At 43.2% G+C, this 18560-nt stretch overlaps 1 protein-coding gene across 1 annotated transcript in view; it reads right to left on the bottom strand.

Annotated features, from left to right (window-relative positions):
- Nucleotides 1-18560, bottom strand: part of LOC111862178 (nucleoredoxin) — a 39747-nt gene that overhangs the window by 4622 nt on the left and 16565 nt on the right. Inside the window, exons 3-4 of the mRNA XM_023847362.2 lie at nucleotides 9688-9883; nucleotides 5084-5174 (exon numbers count right to left, since the gene is read on the bottom strand). Of these exons, the coding sequence (XP_023703130.1) occupies nucleotides 5084-5174; nucleotides 9688-9883 (287 nt within the window). The remainder of the gene's footprint in view (nucleotides 1-5083; nucleotides 5175-9687; nucleotides 9884-18560) is intronic.

Below are 18560 nucleotides of genomic sequence, written 5' to 3'. Positions count from 1 at the left end.
GGCTTCCCACTGCGGCGGCCCGGGTCTGGTCAAGTGGGATTTGTGGTGGACAAATTGACGCTGGGGCAGGTTTTCTCCAAGTACTTCGGTTTCCCCTGCCAATCTTCATTCCACAATCACCCTCACCTATCATCTGGCCGCAGTACAAGGGACTTAGTCCCACCCCACTAGCAATAGGAAAAAAAAAACAACAGTGTGCAGAAGTTCCTGAAATTCTACACCAACTAGAATGCCTTAAACGTGGCGTAATGCACCTAGAGTTAATTATAACGTTGCAACATGACGCAACAAACTGAAACACGAAAATTGCAATCAACGGAGTTCTGAACGCAAAGAAAACTTTCGACATTGCAGATTCTGTTGGCTCAAAAAGTGGCTCTCGCTGCTGTGGGCACCGCATGGTTACTGCCAGATTAAGTTGCTTACAATCTTTGGGCTAAGCCGTTTAAGAATATTTTTACGGATCGCCCCGGAATATTCGAGATAGAAGAATATGTTTCATAAAAATGTATTTAAATTGTTGTATTAATATTTGGTATACTTCCATTTTACTTGTAGATTCGAATATTGTTTTCAAAAGTCCAGGAAGAAGGAACATTCTTGGCTTGCCTCTCATCCCTGCCCGAGCCTGTGTTCACTACTTCCCGCCCACTGGCTTCAGAATATGACTTTAAATGGAAGCATTTTAAATCTGGAGAACTTATGAGAACACTGACAAGCAAAATTTTATTACATTTATTTGGGCAAAAATATTTTGGAATTATGTAGTAAGCTAACATAAACTGCTCCTATTATTCTTCAGCTCTCTTTGGTTAATGGTCGCTATAATGCACTAGTTAACGTAGACTGTCTCCAGTTTTGTATCCGTAGTTTTACTTATATGTATCTTTGAAAACATGCAAGGGCAGTAACTATTGAATTCTCATGCAATTATCCAAAATTCACTTTACGTTTAACAAAGAAATGAAATGGGGCTCAGTCTTGGTATCCTGTCCTAAATAATAATGAGAAAACATAAGATCATTATCATGGAGATCCCTGGTTCTGTTAATCACAACCGTTAATGCTCATATACATTTTCAGAACACGTTCCTTTTCTCTCTCTCTCCGCTGCCAGCAAAGATAATCATACCTCCATTTACCATGCAAAGTTCTCTTGCTGCGAGTTCATTCTCAGTGGAGTTCCAGAATACAGGCTTGGAGGAAGGTGGTTAGCCAGTTCGTAAAACATTTTGATCTGAAGAGGTATTATATTCGATAGCCAGTTCTTGAAATATATCGTTAAAACGTTATTGTACTGTATATTTCTAAACTATCAGGCCTACTGGAACAAAATACGCGAACAATTAAATAGGAATTGTGCAGTGTATAAGCAGTTATACATTTGTTATCTTGCTGGTGTATAGCTCAAACATCCAAAACAAAACCGATATGGTTACACGGGCATGAATTTCCAGACGGCATTCTAAAGAAGACAACTGCAGGCAGGCAATGAAACACGACCGAACTGAGCTGTGTATTTCTTTATGGTGTAACTAGACGTAGCCATAGCTTAGGACGCTTTTTCAAAGCATGGCTACGAAGTGGTTTCAGTGTCACCCCATCCCACCTCACAAAATTACAATTACAAAGCATGTCTGAACAGCAGACTATACAGTGGCGTGTTGAGTGTCATGTGTCGGCTGTTGACGTCTTCATAGTAAACAAGCCTGGTGTTCACCTCCCTCAACCCGAGTGCTACAGCCTTACTCATGTAAGTACCGGCTACAAGGCCTGTTCTTATGAAATATTTCTGTATACAAGTGGTTTTATATTCCCTTTTGTCCATTTTTGGTGCATTTCATGATTGTTTACAGAGCGGCTATGAAGATACTCACGGACCTACCAGTGTATAGAATTCTATAAACGTGTTCGGCCTTTTGAAATCATGAATGAATGGAAATGACAATAACCTCACTTTTGAAAAGTGATGCTACCCTGATACACGTATATACAAAAACAGGAGGTTTACGATGTTTGCAAAAGCTGTGAAATTTCGCTCTTCTCGGTTACCTTAGCAACGAGTTTTCTTGCGTTAACACATACAAACCTGTTTTTTACCTGGTTGTCACGAACAAGTAACTTTTATTTCATTGCATTATTTCTATTCTGAGTATCAATGATATTTCATTGTGTTTAGTTAGTATTTATCGTGTAATGTGAATAACAGAACAGACTGGTATAGAGGTAAGGCTGTAAACTTTATTCTGGAGATTTTCAGTTTGAATCTCTGGTTTGATCAGCGTCGACCCTGACGGAGGTCAGTTTTGCCTCAATCCCGCCATGCAAATCCCGGGATAATAAATACTCCGATTAGGTCACGACTGTATCCTTCCAGATCTTTACTAATTCGTCTGTCCTACCATCTGACGCTATACAGTCTCGTTACTGAAAGCGTCATTAAATAACCCAGGGAATGTGAATTAGATTTGGAAGAATTATCTTTTCAAATTAGGCACCTAACAGATGTCCACATAGACCAGATCAGTGTAATCTGAAGCCACTGAGATAGCGCAAGCTCACACTTGACACGTACGAATCGCGACAACGCATCTGACTGCTACATATCTGCAAGACTACTATGATACATATTTAAGTACATTCTGTTCTATATGTTTACTGTTAATTTCCTGCATGCCTAGCGACAAAATAACAGACCCAAGACCTAATTAATGGCATCAGTCGGCCAACTGTGGCGAGAGGCTACTTCTATTAATTTTCTTTATGTTAGGCCTATTTGCTGAGTATAGTAAGCATACGGTTTGAGAGAAACTTCCTGAGAGGTGACGTCTAGGCTAGATTTATAATTGCCTGGGCTGCAGGGAAATTAAAATACGGAGGGCCCTTTCGGCCGGAAACAAATTTAGGTTATGAAAATTCTCTTTTGTTTGGCATTATTTCTTTTAATAACGAACCATACCAACCAACTCAGAGAAGCAAATATCTCAATAAAATCTGCGGGTTCTATTTCTGTCTAGTGAAGGCCCTGGGTCGCTCCCGCCTTAAACCTGACCCAGGGTGACTTTATGTAGGTGATTCATGAATGTGCTGTAATACGTGATCACCGTGCCGTAAACATTCCCCTGCGAAATCCTTGGCGTATTTTTGCTTTTAACAAAAGGTTCACATGCCGATACAGATGTGAAAGTATCCATGTTTGAAGAGAAAACAAATATTTAAAGTGCGAGTTTTTATATATCACTTTAGAATTTGGATTTATTGAAACTTCAAATTGCAGCCGAACCTATCTATGGCTCTACAGCCCTCTGTTGGACCTTGGTCGATTTTTCAGTTTCTTGATATTTTACACAGCCGGTAAGACTCCTTGGACGGGGGATCAGCCCATCGCAAGGCCGCTACCTGCACACAGGACAGCACAAACAGAGAAACGCACACAGACATCCATGCCTTGAGTGGGAGTCGAACCCACGATCCCAGTGTTTGAGCGGGCGGACGACAGTTCAAGTCTTAGACTGCGCGGCCACCGTGATCGGCAGTCGAACCTATTAACGCTGATGCTACTACGCGAAATGATAAGCTGCGAACTACATTCTTATCACTATGTGGAACCGTCCTCATGTAAGTGACTATAGAGTGATTCGGTGCTTGAACTTGTGAACACATAGCTACAGGAAAATTTCATTTGTAGTTACGTTCATCCGCAGAGAGAGACCATTCGTGCAACGAAAACATAAACCTCAATTGGAGAGTTCTATCTTCTGGGATATAACGCCGTGTAGCCCGTTAAAAGTCAACCGACGTTTCGAAGGAACACACTTTCTGCCTACTCCATGCTGGTTTCTTACTTTAATTACTCTTCAACCGTGAAGCGACATGCGAGGACCTCAGATCCTACATATATCTCATTTCATACTCTCAAAGAGGGGAGCCTGGCCTCCATTTACACGACGTGAATGTAGGGCAGTTACATGCGTCTGTTGGAGCTGCACTTACGAAAAAAAGAAGTTTTACTTCTCAGAAAGTGGGTACAGGAGTTTTTTTTTCCTAAAATATTACTATCGATTAAAATATTGAATTCTGTAATGGCGTCGTGTCTAAAGTCAAACGCAGAATCGGATTATTCGTGGGTTTCCATCTGCATTATCCCGGATAACCAACAGCTGTCTGTAGTAAACCTGTGTGTCACCCGGAACACGTGAGAACCCAGCAGCACCCACCAACTGCTGTTTCTTCTTGCCCCAGCAGATGATTCTCATAAAATCTGATTATAAATTAGACTCCATCTCCTCCCTTCATGGACTCCACACGAGTGAATGTTCCGTAGGAGAATTCAAACAACGTTATCTTCTCGAGTGGAATACGTGTAATCATTTCACGCTAGATGAAAACCAGTCAATCCGATCTAAAATATTTCAGACATCATCTTCTACACAAGAGGCCCTTCGTGGCTTTCCTCAGCCCCTCCGTAACAATTCTGCGCATCCTTCCCCGCATTGTCCACTATCCTATCACAAGACGCTACAGGCTGGCAGTGTGAGATGCTCTTAACGTGATTATAAACTCCGTGAATTTAGTCCGCAAGCGAGCTATACCGACCGAGCGACCGCCGCTTGTCGGCGAAGTTAGTGCCAACTTTTGCGGATAGAGGGTGTCACGTGGTCAGTGCAACGAATCCCCACGACAGTTAATTTCGGTTTTCTAGACCGGAGCCGCTATTTACTTGAAACAGCTTCTCAATTATCATGACGAGGCTGAGTGGACCCCGTTCCAGACCCAATACTTCTCAGAAAATCTGGTATCACCGGGAACCCGGACCTCTGGACCTGTAGCCAGGAACGCTGACCACTAGACCACAGAGGCGGTTGTTAACGTGGTTACAGTAAACAAAACATATCTTGCGTCACCACTGCGATGTTTACGCATGTACTGTCACATGCCTCTGTACTATAACTGGTAATTTGTTTCAGTCTAACGTATTTTCTCTCAAAGAATATCCTTTTAAGGAAGCGTCCCTTTCCTAAAACGAAATTTTTGCGTAACACAATAAAGTCGGAGTTACTTGGCGAATACACTTTAATCTTACCAACAAACAAGATGATTGCTGGGTAGTCGTGTAGTTTTGCAGCGTACCTCTCTGTCAGGATGTTAACGAGCTTTGGTCGCCATGGAAAGTTCTGTAACAGAGAAAATAAAACTGGATGTTCAATTTATATTCATTTCAACTCCACACGGAAAAAGAATGGCAATTATAAACAGCACGCAAAAACAGCCAACTTAAAGAAAATGTAGGTGACTTCATGTTACCGCCATCTGCACCCGTTTTCCTTACCGGCTTCTACGCTCAAAGTGATTCATATCCATTCATTCATTCATCTGTAATCTGTCAGACGACAGGTCCACAGTCTCTTCCAAAACAGTTCCTCCACTTGATGCGATCTAGAGCTTTCTCCTTCAAATGAAAATATCCTCTTCTGTCCCCAAGGTCATCCAGCATCTTCTTACGTCTTCTTCCTCGTCTTCTGGTCAATTCTATCCGCCCCTCTATCTTTCCTTCAATAACTTCTTTTAGAAGGCAGTTACTGCGTAAGATATGACCAATCCAATTAGCCTTCCGTTTTCTTATTTCGTGTAGGATATTCCTCTCCTCACCGACTCTAAATAACACTTCTTCATATCTCACATAATCGGTCCAACTGATCTTCTCCATCCTTCTCCAACACCACATTTCGAAGCTTTCCAGATGTTTCTGATCTACTGGCCTAGGTGTCCAAGTTTCAGCCCCATACAAAGCCATGCTCCAAACGTAGCATTTCACTAGTTTCTTTGGTAAAGTTCAACATATTCAAGGAGCAGAGTCCTACTTGAGAAACTGGTAGTCGCTCAGTTGATCAAGAGCTGAATCCAGGGGTTCATTATCACCCCAATAAGACCCGAGCCCCGGACACAGTAAGTTCACTACGCCGTCGGTTTGTGCAACGAAACTTTCACAGCTTTCTCCTTATTAGAACAATCGGAAGTAACCTAATTCAGGGCCGTGCCATAGCTCAAGCGGTTAGTCGCTGGCTTCCCACGGCGGCGGCCCGAGTTCGATCCCGGGTCTGGTCAAGTGGGATTCGTGGTGGACAAAATGGCGCTGGAGCAGGTTATCTCAGAGTACTTCGGTTTCCCCTGCCAATCTTCATTCCACCAATTGCTCCACAATCGCCCTCACCTATCATCTGGGGCTGGTACAATAGGCCAGAAGTGGCCGCAGTACAAGGGACTTAGTCCCACCCCACTAGCAATAAAAGAAAAACTAACTTCATAGCCATAGATGAGCCCTTCTTGTGAAGCTGCCAGTTCTGCAGCTACTCAAAAACTTCCCAGCATTTTATGGAACCCGAAGGTTCATCGCCGTGTTCAAAGGAGCCCTCCACTGGTCCCTATCCTAAGCCAGATCAATCCAGTCCACACCATTCCATCCTATCTCTCCACAATCCTTTTTAATATTATCCGCCCACCTATGTCTTTGTCTTCCTAGCGGTCTCTTTCCTTCTGGCTTCCCCACCAATATCCTATATGCACCCCCCCCTCGATATTCTCTCTTGCTGAATATGAAAATCTATAAAACTTGCAAGAATTTGATTATGTATATATTCCAGCTGTTTTTATAATGTTCATTCTTTATCGTAATTTGTTGTTGTAAAATTTATATTTCATTTAACGTAACTGTCTATGCTGTGAAAAATGGTTAGCAAAATAATTGCAAGTATGTTTTTTCCTATTCCAGTAGTTTTCAAAATACTGGATTTATCTATATATCAAATGTATTTAAGTTTAACTATAAAAATTAATTGCATTCCCCAGATAAAACATGTACATAAATTCTTTCTAGGCTCTTTTCTGGAGCATGTCCTCTATGAACTGTGAACATTTAATCAAGACTAAATATTTACTATAAAAGCAGCAGTCAGCAAGCAAAAAATAATATTTCCGGAAAATTGGGCGTAAGATCCATTTAATATTGAGAGCCGGAACAGCTCAGTCAGTATAATGTCTACGTTAGATGACCAAGGAATCGGGGTTCGGTAATTGCATGCGCAAGAGATTTCTCTCTCCTCTGGGGCCCACCCGGCCTACTTTTCGTTGCCTACCGAGGGCTCTTCCCTCTGCTTTATCATCCACAATATGCGTATAGACCCGTTACTAAGCGGTGAGTGTGTAAACAGCGGCCGTTGCTAGGTGACGCCCACAACAATAGAACAATGGTGTTTTCGATGTGTCTGGATAATAAGTTGCACCTAAGACGGAAATATATGTTTAATAAATGATATATTAAGGCAAAAGGATTCTAAAATACAATATTAGGAAAATATTGGGTCCATCCGTTCTTCCGTAACAATTTAAATGCAGGTGCTTATATTGTTTCGAAATAACTTAACCATGATCCAGACTCCTTCCTCTCATGAGAAATTCTCTCCCAAGCCAAATCTATTTTGTCCCGCCTAGCATAGTTTGCGTGGCACTTGTCATATGTACCATGCTCCTGCTCAGTTAAAACAACAAAACAAACTCCATGGCCTGTAGTGCGCGAGCGAACTATACCGGCCGAGCGACCGTCACTTGTCGGCGAAGTTAGTTCCAACTTTTGCGGATAGAGGTTGTCGCGTGGTCAGCGCAACGGATACCAACGGCCGTTAATCTCGGTTTTCTACACCGGAACCGCTATTTTCATGAAATAGCTCAATTGTCCTCACGAGGCTGAGTGGACCCCGTTCCAGACCCACTACTTCTCAGAAAATCTGGTAGCGCCCGTCCTGCTCAGTTAACTGCACAAAAACAAAATTAGCAGCTTCATCAACATTTCATAACACCCAAAGAAGCAAATGAATCACCGGAGCACGTTAGAACAGCGGAAACTTGGAAACTACGCTGCGACGTAACTGTGAGAAGCTGGCCCGCTCAGTTACCCGGGAGTTGCCTTGCCGTCTCCTTCAATGTGCGCTGCTCAGTTCCGTTTCACATGTGATAACGATTCTCGGAAGTTCGGGTTGCGTTGAGGTTGCCAGTTTCCTTGGTGTGCCCTCACCCTATGTGCCCGGTAAATCCAATTACCAGTCCAAACCCCGTCTATAGTCACACCAAAACTTGGCATTATTTATATTTCGACCGATCCTCAGAATAGCTGCACAACCGGCGGCTTCTCAAGAGGGCTCATCTCCATGGAGTTCGTTAGTTGTGATTATCAGATTAAACCGCGATTATTTCCCTAAACAGTTTGGCCCGATTGGTCTTTGTAATGGAGACGCAGTTGTTTCCTGTGAAGCAGAACCTGGATTTTTTAATTTTAGAAAAGATTAGTGCTTCAGAAGGTTAAAACAGATTCGAATATGCAAGCTTACGAGTCAGATATAGTCATAGCTTTATATCACGGAATTTGGCTATTAACTTGCGATGTTGCCGTTAGTAACTTCCAGAATACTCCTGTGTTTGTCGACTACCGCACTGAGGCACTCCCAGTCAGAGCTGCAAAATGTTGCAGTCGCCTAAAATAACACGTTTCTGCGAGATAATTTAGTAAGAGTAAATTTCTTACCTCGCTGGTTGTTGATTACGTCATTATGTTCACCTCACAGTGCACGCAGTCCGACAAGGACACCCGTATATATGAAAAAGGGGTTCTCAAACACAGTATCGCAATGTGTGAGCCATAAGTCCCTGTTAGGAATCTCTCAGTAGAAATCAAATTGACTCAACATCTCTGGTTTTCACCGCAGTCCATACTGACTCTAATTGGCTCAATATTGCACAGGGTAAAGGTAAAAGGAAGGTTATCCCTGGGTAATTAATTAAGCGCCACGCCATTAAAGTGTATGGGGAAGTTGAGGTACAGCTCCACCACTCTCAACCTCGGCACTAAGCAGAGATTAATGATTAGCTTCACACTCCTGCCGCTTCACCCCCGGGGGAAACAGCCACCGGAACCCATTGCACAGGAGGCTGGGTGGACCCCAGAACCGGTCTGGACGCTGTGGAGGTGAGAAAAATCTTTTGCCCTGCCAGCAATCGAAACCCCGACTCCTCGTTCATCCAACCTGTAGCCTAGTCGCTATACCGACTGAGCCACATCAGTACCGCACAGTGTATTTGGTAAAAATTATGTATATCTTCTTGGCCTCAATAAAAGGTAAAGTTATCCCTGTGCTTAACTAATTAAGCACTATGCCAGGAAGGCATATGGGGGAGTGGATGTATAGATTCACATTTTCTTGACCTCGACCCTAGTTGAAGGTGAGTGGTCAGCTTCACTCCCCAACCGCTTTACCCCCGGGGAAAGAGCCCCAGTACCCATCGGATAAGAGGCTGGATGGGCCCCAGAGCCGGTCTGGACGACGCGGAGAAGTGAAAATTCTTACCCCCACCGGGGCTTGAACTGCGACCCCTCACTCATCCAGCCCGTAGCCAGTCGCTATACCGACTCCTTTCTTGGCCTCAGTACGTCCTCTGAAATGCCAAAATGTTCGGAAGTAATTGATCGTGCGCTACTGCTGTGGCCGAAGAATTTCAGGCAGCAGTCCAGTCAGTGTAACTGTGCGCATAGTCGCGTCCTGGCGAAACACGGCAGAGATAAGGCGTGCCTTGGGGAGCCGTATTCAACCTGCCAACCAAAATCCTAGGGCAAAACCTGTTACTGTCCGAGTGACTCACCTCCCCTAGCGGATCCTCATTCACCTCGCCTCTTCCGTCCGCCGTGATGACGCTACCGTCTGCATCAAGTAGAACTAGCGTCGGGATGCCTTGGACGCCGAGCAGCGCCGCAAGTTCGCGACGCCTCTCTTCCTGTTCCCAGGGCACCGCTAACCACGGCATTGTGCTCAGGTATAGTGCAAACGAGTCCTCACTCCTGGGGGACACACAAATAGATCACTCCACACTGAAGGCTCTTGTTTGAAAAGCTGATTATACGAGTATTCAACTATTCTGACCAAGAAATTGTTCGCTTTTACGAGAACAGAAGTCCATCATAATGTTCACAGCAGCTTAATGTTGGATCGAATCATGAACCAGCTGAATCCAATCAACGATCCACTTTATGGTGGTTACATATTAACTGGTCTCCCAAGTACCTTTAAAATTTACCGCCATTCTGTAGGTCACACTAGTGCTTTCAACCTTAGTAGTTTATCTGTAATCAAACCTTCGAATTTTCCTCCAATAGGTCCATAAATCTAGGCTCTTAAGTTTTGTACAGAAAGTATGCAGAAAGACCGCAATAGTGACACGTACACAAGAGAACTATGATAGCCGCACAAAAGAATGCAACGTCAGCATTCCAGTCATGAGACAGAACTAAACATTGACGTGCATGGGAGCACGGTGAAGAAGTGAACAGTGCAGTGGTCTCCCCAAAATCAAAAAGAAAAATCACCTGATGATGGCCCATGTGAGGCCGAAACATGTCGTAAACTAGAAAAAGATACATGTAAAACTGGAGACATTTTAGAAATTTTGATAATCACCTTTAATATGTAAAATATACTTTTTAATGAATGTATAAGGGGTGGGCCTTCTTGGCCCTTGCACCGCGACCACAGTGATCCATTGTGCCTCAAAAAATATACGTTTAGTGTCCTATTGATATTTTAATGATTTTAACATCATAAAGTATTAAAATACATTTTTAATGAGTGACATATTCTTGATGTCTTTTATATTGCTGCATTATTGACATGTACTTTAATAATAAGGATAATGATAATACTATAATTCTATCTTCCCTCATTAAATTAAGAAACTAGGCTAAATGCGTTGTTTTGTGAGGGTGCGAAACTCCTGAAACTTACTCAGGAAAAGGGTCGAAACATGTAGCAATACCACCAAAAACGAATAAAACAAATGTCTACATAACAGAGCCTATTTTGTTTCCTTTTGATTGTTTGTTGTGCGACTGTCCCAAATGATACCTTTTCGTAAATAGCACACAACAGGATGCATACCATAAGGTCCTGTAATCTGTACGTAACAGCATTTCTGTTTTCGTAGAGGAAATAACCAAACAATGATGGAACCTCCTGAACACGATGCAAGGATTGAGTTATTGTGTTATGTTGCCGACATCTGTGCTATTTCCTGGGAAACGTGTACGTGAACACAGCGTATCTGCCAACATTTCCTTGTGCATGACAGGCCGTTCCGTTTAAAAGGCACTGGAATATCGCGTGCGGTGAAACCTCCAAGAATCATTTGGCCTTCGCCAGAAATAACTCGCAACGGGCTTAACTGTACGGAAAACGAATCTGTCTACAAGACACAAATATAGGGCTACACTAGGAAAGAGAAATGTAGACTCTGCCTCTAATCTAAAGGATTTTCCGTTACAGTATCTTGTCTTAATCCCACTTGCTTTAATAATTCTCTGACAATAATTTATCATGATATAAAGAAATCCCTTTTCAAAATCGAGTTTTACGTACGTCTAGAAGTTTCTCAGTTCGGGTGGAGGAAAGATGAGAAAACCAGCGGCACATGTCACTACCAGCAGAACACAGGTACACGCCAGACACTTCTGGAATCATTCACGCAGCCGGCAAATATTCTGGAATTATTATTATTATTATTCAGAATATTCGTATGTGAGATTTGAGGTTCTCACGGACATAACTGCAAAATTAGTGTCTTCTGGGATGAGAAAGCATGTACTCTTATAGATACTGTCACGTGTCCTGGTAACGCGACGAGAAATGAATGGGTTCCGGATTAGACGAAGCTGTTTATTGGATAACCCGTTTACAACTGCAATTATAAGCACTCAGAAATCACGTCTTCCAGGAGATGCCACGTGGCTAGTCTGTCGTCTTCTGGTTCTTAGCTGAGCTGGTCTCTTCTGCTCCTTTCGCCTCTGCTCTCCAAGTCACATCCCGACTGACGGTCAGTCAGTCTGTCTATCACATAGTTGTGATTCGCTTCTGTTCTCAAGTTAAAGTCAAAGTCACATTGCGACTGACGGTCGGTCAGTCAGTCAGTCAGTCAGTCAGTCAGTCAGTCAGTCAGTCAGTCAGTCAGTCAGTCAGTCAGTCAGTCAGTCAGTCAGTCAGTCAGTCAGTAAGTCTTGGTGTCGAGGCCCATCTAGGGCTCATGACCAAATAATTATTACCGTTTGACAGTTACGGTCTTGTTTCTGTGGGGCGCCCTCTCTGACGAGAGGACGAGTCTGTCTCTTGTATATGCTGCTGGCCTTTGCCAGCGTAGTCTGTCTCGGGTCTGAGTCCCTTGGGACTCGCGACCATATTTTACTGTCTCAGATTTGAGACTTCCCTTTTCGTCGCCTCCTACGACACACAGGGTCACGGTGGAGGTATTCGACCCCGCCTCCACATGGGGAGGTTCTGTTCTCGTCTCCGCTCTGATCTCTTTTATTCTACCGTCGGACGGACTAGAAGACACCTTCTTCAAGGGTTCCGTTTCACGTGTTCTATGCCTCGCGGAAACTGCACTAGCACTGCTTTCATTTCCGTGGTAACGTCTGTTTTGTATGCGTTGTCACGTTAACTTGTTTCATGGTCACCCCCGACAACGATACGGAACCGTTGATACCGAGCCGTTGCCTAACAATGACAGCCCCAGCCGTCAACTTCTATTCGCTGGTTTGTGCACGTCTGTGAACAGTAGCACAGCTTCGGTCACCTTTTCTATCTTCCTTTAGACTACTGGTTTCTTTAATTAGCGTTTGAATTCCAACATAATTACTATTTCGTAGCCTACAAGTATCCCTCGAGTTAAGCAATTTCGAATTACGCGAATTTCACGTTAAGACGATCTCATGCAAATTTATAAAATTTAATATTTGGGGGGGGGGGCAAACTAAAGCTGATTAAATTAACTCTCTAAAAGAAAAAGAATTTGAATGGTAAATTGCTAGAATGAATGGGAATAAAATTAAATGAATGAAATGCCTGAATCCGAGTTGCGTTATAAGTGCTTGGAAGGGATCTGTCGCGTAATTCGGAAATCTATACATACATATACATATTCTGTAGACTCACCTTTGCTATCGGCAAACACGGCGACTAGGCAACAAGGAAGCGAGACGTTTCCCGTTGTCCGGCTGAGGGTTTATAAGAGAAGTGCAATGCCTACGAGGCCAGTTGAATTGTAGTAGTCACCGAGTTCAGTTGTAACGAGTGAATCGTGATAGTGTGAAGAGATCTGTGCGTAGGGTTCTAAAGTATGTAAACCCGTAACAGTGTATACTTAACTGTAGCCAAGACTTATAGGTTATTAAATAAACCAATTAAGAATCCGAACGGCGTCTTCAGTAACTAAACACGTTACAATATATACGCAGGCCTTTTTGTATTAACCAAGAACACTGAACCACTCAATATTCTCACCAAAATTCGCTGTAAGTTAATTAAACTTTTGCATTTAAATAAACGTATTTCCCCCCGTAAAGTGATGAGTTATGCGTACTAACTTATACAAACTGCACTACACACAGCCACAAATAATGCTGAAAATACAGGCACTGTTCCAAGCTGCATATGAAACTATATTTTATTACCACTGTTTCAACGAGTCCTGTCACAGATCTGATATGTGAATCAAGCGGACACAAATCACGCCTGATTTTTTCACTTATATTCAGATTTCTGGCCATCCACAGATCCCCTCACACTTCCATGCGCCATTGCACTGATCATCTCTGGTACAATGCATATATTTCTCATCATCTGTGACGCCTCTGACGTAACACCATGCATTCCAGTATCTACCACATTCTTTCCTACAGAAACCTTTATTACAATCAAATTTACTACCATAACCGTCAATAATAATCAGTAATAGAATCATCACAGAGGAAACGCGGAGTAATTTCATTTCTGTCCCGTCTTCTTCGCAGTTCAACTTCTTGGGTGAATATAAACTGAACACAATCTCTGTCCACCCAAAAGGCATGGGACTAACTGCGCTGTGCGGCGTCTTCCAGTCTTCGGCTGATGAACATTAACTTAATGTGTTTATTTTTCCTCCAGACATTGGTAGATAAAATGACCACATTAATGGTTTGGATTTCACTTATCTAAGAAGATGAACTGGCATGTTATTCAAATTACATGACGCTAGAACTATCGGATGCCAGATCAGAGCTATCAGGTTGTCATTAACACTGTTTTTGTCTGTGCCGTTCAAACGGAAGTGATTATACATCGGTTAAAAATCTACTGCTTGTCAGATTACACCTGTAGCTTCTAATGGTTTCTTTAGTTAAGTAAAACCTGATCCAGGGAGTCTTACGGCATTGGCTGCTCAATCTATGAATCTGTGTTCGATTCCCGGAAGGGGAAAGAATATTCTCTCTATTTTGAATTGTTTCATTTTTGGTCCGTTACACTATCAATCACAAAGTCAATATTCTCTCTTCTTCACAGCGTTCAGACGGGCCCTGGGGCCCACCCAAGCTCCTACTGAATGCGAACCGGATGCTCTTTCCCAGGGGTTAAATCAGCTAGGGCGTGTAGCTGATCATTCACCTTCATCTAGCGTCCAAACCAAAGCGATGAGGTATAATTCAACTGTACCGTACTTCTTCATAACGTGACGCTTAATTAAGAACATGGACAATTTACTTTTTCTAGGAAAAAAGGTCCTCTTGGAGAGACGACCCCGGGGGGGAAAAAATGAATTTTGCGGTTCGTGTCAAAGTCAATGTAATCCCTCTCATAAAAGAAGTACGGTGAAACCTCACTAATTCGGATTTCACTAACATGGAATTCGCGATAATTCGAACTTGTGGGGGGGGGGGCATTACGAATTTAATGATCACACTGTCGCTACCTAATACGTTTTTAAGACTCATGTGGTAACTCACATTTTTACATTTTATGACAAGTAAATTTATTTTATGATATGCAATCTAAGCGGCAGAAGAATGCTGTATTTTCTAAAAAGACACGCCAAGTCCATTTTATAGCTTCCCTGCACATATTTTCAGCAGCACTTCTACAATTCGGACTTTCACTAATTTGGACATGGGTTCGCTTGCAATTAGTCCGAATTAATTAACCTTAATGTACTGTCATGTGATGGAGTGACCATAGACAGGGTTTGGATTGACGATGGGATTTATTGGACTCTTCGATACACCGCATGACTACACTTTACAGTACACTGTTACACACGCACACTAGTGTCCACAGTCACGTCTTTACTAGCCGTTGCTCGGTTGCGGCTTCAACGGCCATTTTCCCTTTCCTCTGGGTTCCGACCTGGCCCGGTCTCACCTACCAGTTTCTCGTAGCAAGAGCTCTGCTCACAACGACTGAACCGCAGAAGTTCACTGACTAACTCACTCACTCACTCACTCACTCATCAACCAACTAACCCAACTCAACTCATTCCTCAGTTCAGTAAATTGCTGCAGGTCCTCGCCAGCACAGTCGTTCTTGGTACCAGGCCCCGATGGGACCCATGACCATAGTTTTTATCTTTCCAGACTTTTACATGTTTAGAAATGGGGCCCCTTCTTCGAGGAGAAGAGGGTCTGACTACTGCCGGTCACTCACCCTCTAATGGGGAGTAACTATGCTGGCTCTCACTCTCTCACACATTCATACCTCAACTCTCACTAACTGTCCTGCTTATAGGATATCGGCGCGGATCGCGTAGAAAACACCGTTTCTCTGTTGCTGTGCCATTGTTGCGTTCGTGTCTGTTAGAATTCCCATTATTGTTGTACTGCATTGCCGTGGAAACATGACTGTTTTCAGAACCGTTGCCTAGCAATGGGTCCACACGCCACGGTATTTTATGGCAACCATGACAACGACGTATATTCTGAGAGTCACAAAAACGACGTCTGTGTGAGTCCAAGGAACTAGCGACGTTAAATGTAAGCAACAATCGCGAGCAACAACAATTGTTCGCCAAACTGCAGTAGCGATTTTTCTGTATGGGCAAGCTACGACTGAAGATCAGTTGGTCGGGGTGCATGGGGAAACCCACCCCCTCCAATAATGAATGAAGTTACGATTGGAGATAGCCAGAAGAGTGCTGATAAACGTAAAATAAGAATGAATGAAGAACAGAAGAAGATTAATGACAGAAAGTAAAGTATTGATATAAGGAGAAGAAAGAAAACTAAAATAAAAAGAATGAAACAACTTGCGGCATGTGGTTATTTTGTCAAGTTTAGTGCCTTACTGTGCATGTAACTGTCGTTGCACAATTGCTCAAGGCATTGAGGTTGGGTAGTCTTACCGAAATTTGTTTACAGCAGTTCTTTATGTTGGTATTATCTAAATTACATCACTCCAGCATCACTGGAAATCAAGTATGGCCTTTCAAGATACCATCTGAATTAACATACTGTCACGTGTCCTGGTAACGCGACGAGAAATGAATGGGTTCCGGATTAGACGAAGCCGTTTACAACTGCAATTACAATCACTCAGAAATCACGTCTTCCAGGAGATGCCACGTGGCTAGTCTGTCGTCTTCTGGTTCTTATCTGAGCTGGTTTCTTTTGCTCTCGGCTCTGCTCCTTTCCCCTCTGTTCTGTTCTCCGCTCCGGTCTCGTCCAAGTCCAAGTCACACTGCGACTGACACTTGTTTTTGTGGGGCGCCCTCTCTGACGAGAGGACGGGTCTGCCTTTTGTATATACTGCTGGCCCTTGCCAGTGCAGTCTTTCTAGGGTCTGAGTCCCTTGGGACTCGAGACCATATCTTACTGTCTCAGATTTGAGACTTCCCTTTTCGTCGCCTCTTACGACTCGCAGGGTCACGGTGGAGGTACTCGGCCCCGCCTCCACACGGGCCTCCGGTCTGGTCTGGTCTGGTCTCTTNTGTTTTCAGCGCTCGTGTGACATTAGCCTTATAGTCTATAGTCGGGCGGACTAGAAGACACCCTCTTCAGCGGTTCCGTTTCACGTGTTCTGTGCACCGGTAGCTAGTCCATTCGTTGCCGTATGAACCCGTTTCATCGTCACCCCGATAACGATATGGAACCGTGGCTACCGAGCCGTTGCCTAGCAATGGACTCAGATATTCTGACTCTTAGGCGACACGCCACTATATTTTATTACTCTTATCGCAACAGAAGTGATTATGTGTACGTTAGGACTTCACTGTTTGTCAAGCTGCACATATGTCCCCTAATGATCTTTCCAGTTAAGTGAAACCTATTCATCTAGTACACACACATATATATATATATGTCGAGTAATGTTACGAGACATCCATCATAGGCGATAGAAACGGCGACCAGGGGAGGTGGCAATTATTTTTAATTGAATGCTGGATGCGGCTCTTCTGACGTATCCGTGAACCAGGGGGCGTTTCGGAGGAAATATTGTCAGATTAGCTAACTTCATAGAGAAGAATCGTTCTGGAGAATCTAGCAGTCTCTCAGCTAGTCAAGAAATCGTCCACCTGCTATGTAGTTGCAGCCTGTAATTGATTTTACAAGGCTGTTACTTAGAACATATAGCGTGATGAATGAGCACCTGGAAACGTTGTAGGGTCCGTGGAGGAGCGCACGCGGTTTACACATCTACCCTTAGCGAGAACCCTGACGTACCGACAGGCCGGCCGGCTAGCTAGCTAAGTCGAGCTGAGTTCTTCCTGAAAAGTAACCAGTCGTTCAGCTACGCAAGAACTTCCCAAAATTTTATGGAACCCGAAGGTTCATTACCGTGTTCACAGGAGCCAACCTCTGGTTTCTATCTTGAGTCAGATGAATTCAATCCGTACCCCATCCTATTTCTCTAAGATCCGTTTTAATATTATTCTCCCAACTACATCTAGGTCTTTCTACTGTAGTCTTTCCTTCTGTCTTTTCCACCAAAACCCTGTGTAATCCTCTTCTCTCCCATTCCTGCTACACACCCTGCCCATATCATCTTTCTTGACTTTCTCATTCTAATTGTACTTGAAGAAGAGTACAAGTTATGAAGCGCTTCATTATGCAATTCTCTCCACTCTCCCATTATTTCATCCATCTTGGATCCAAATATTCTAATCATTACCCTGTTCGCAAACACCCTCAGTCTTTGTTGCTCCCTTAATGTCAGAGACCAAGTTTCATACCCATACAAAACTGATGGCAAAATTATAATTTTGGCCCTCAAGAACATGTGTGCTGAATGTCGTAATTACAGTTATGGTTGCTTGCTGCAAAAATGCATATAAGTTTTATAAGCTCCGCTTATGTTAAGTGACGCATCGTGTTCGCGTCGTCAGACTTTCTTTCTTTCTTTCTACCTTTTGTGCCCTAAATTCACCGAGCATGTTATAAATAAATCCCAAAGAGACTGATTTATACTCAGATTGCCAATTTTCACGTCTACTGATCTTTCATTATTACATTATGTCTCGAGTTTCGTTTCCAATCGCCTGCTTTCTTATATGCGGGGATAAGAATGGCCAGTCGATAAAGCGTACAGATGCATTTTAAGGGAGAGGAGGGCAGAAGAGGGAGAGAATAGGGGAAATAGGAGAATGATAAATTGAAGGTTAGTAAAAACAACTTTTACTGCTAAAGTTGGAGCAATAGCGGCTTCTGTTCCCATGGCAACATTCCGCTC

The sequence above is a fragment of the Cryptotermes secundus genome, unplaced genomic scaffold, assembly GCF_002891405.2.
Source record: "Cryptotermes secundus unplaced genomic scaffold, Csec_1.0 scaffold1229, whole genome shotgun sequence".
In the NCBI taxonomy this organism is placed as follows: domain Eukaryota; kingdom Metazoa; phylum Arthropoda; class Insecta; order Blattodea; family Kalotermitidae; genus Cryptotermes; species Cryptotermes secundus.
This window is presented reverse-complemented; position numbering and strand designations above follow the sequence as displayed.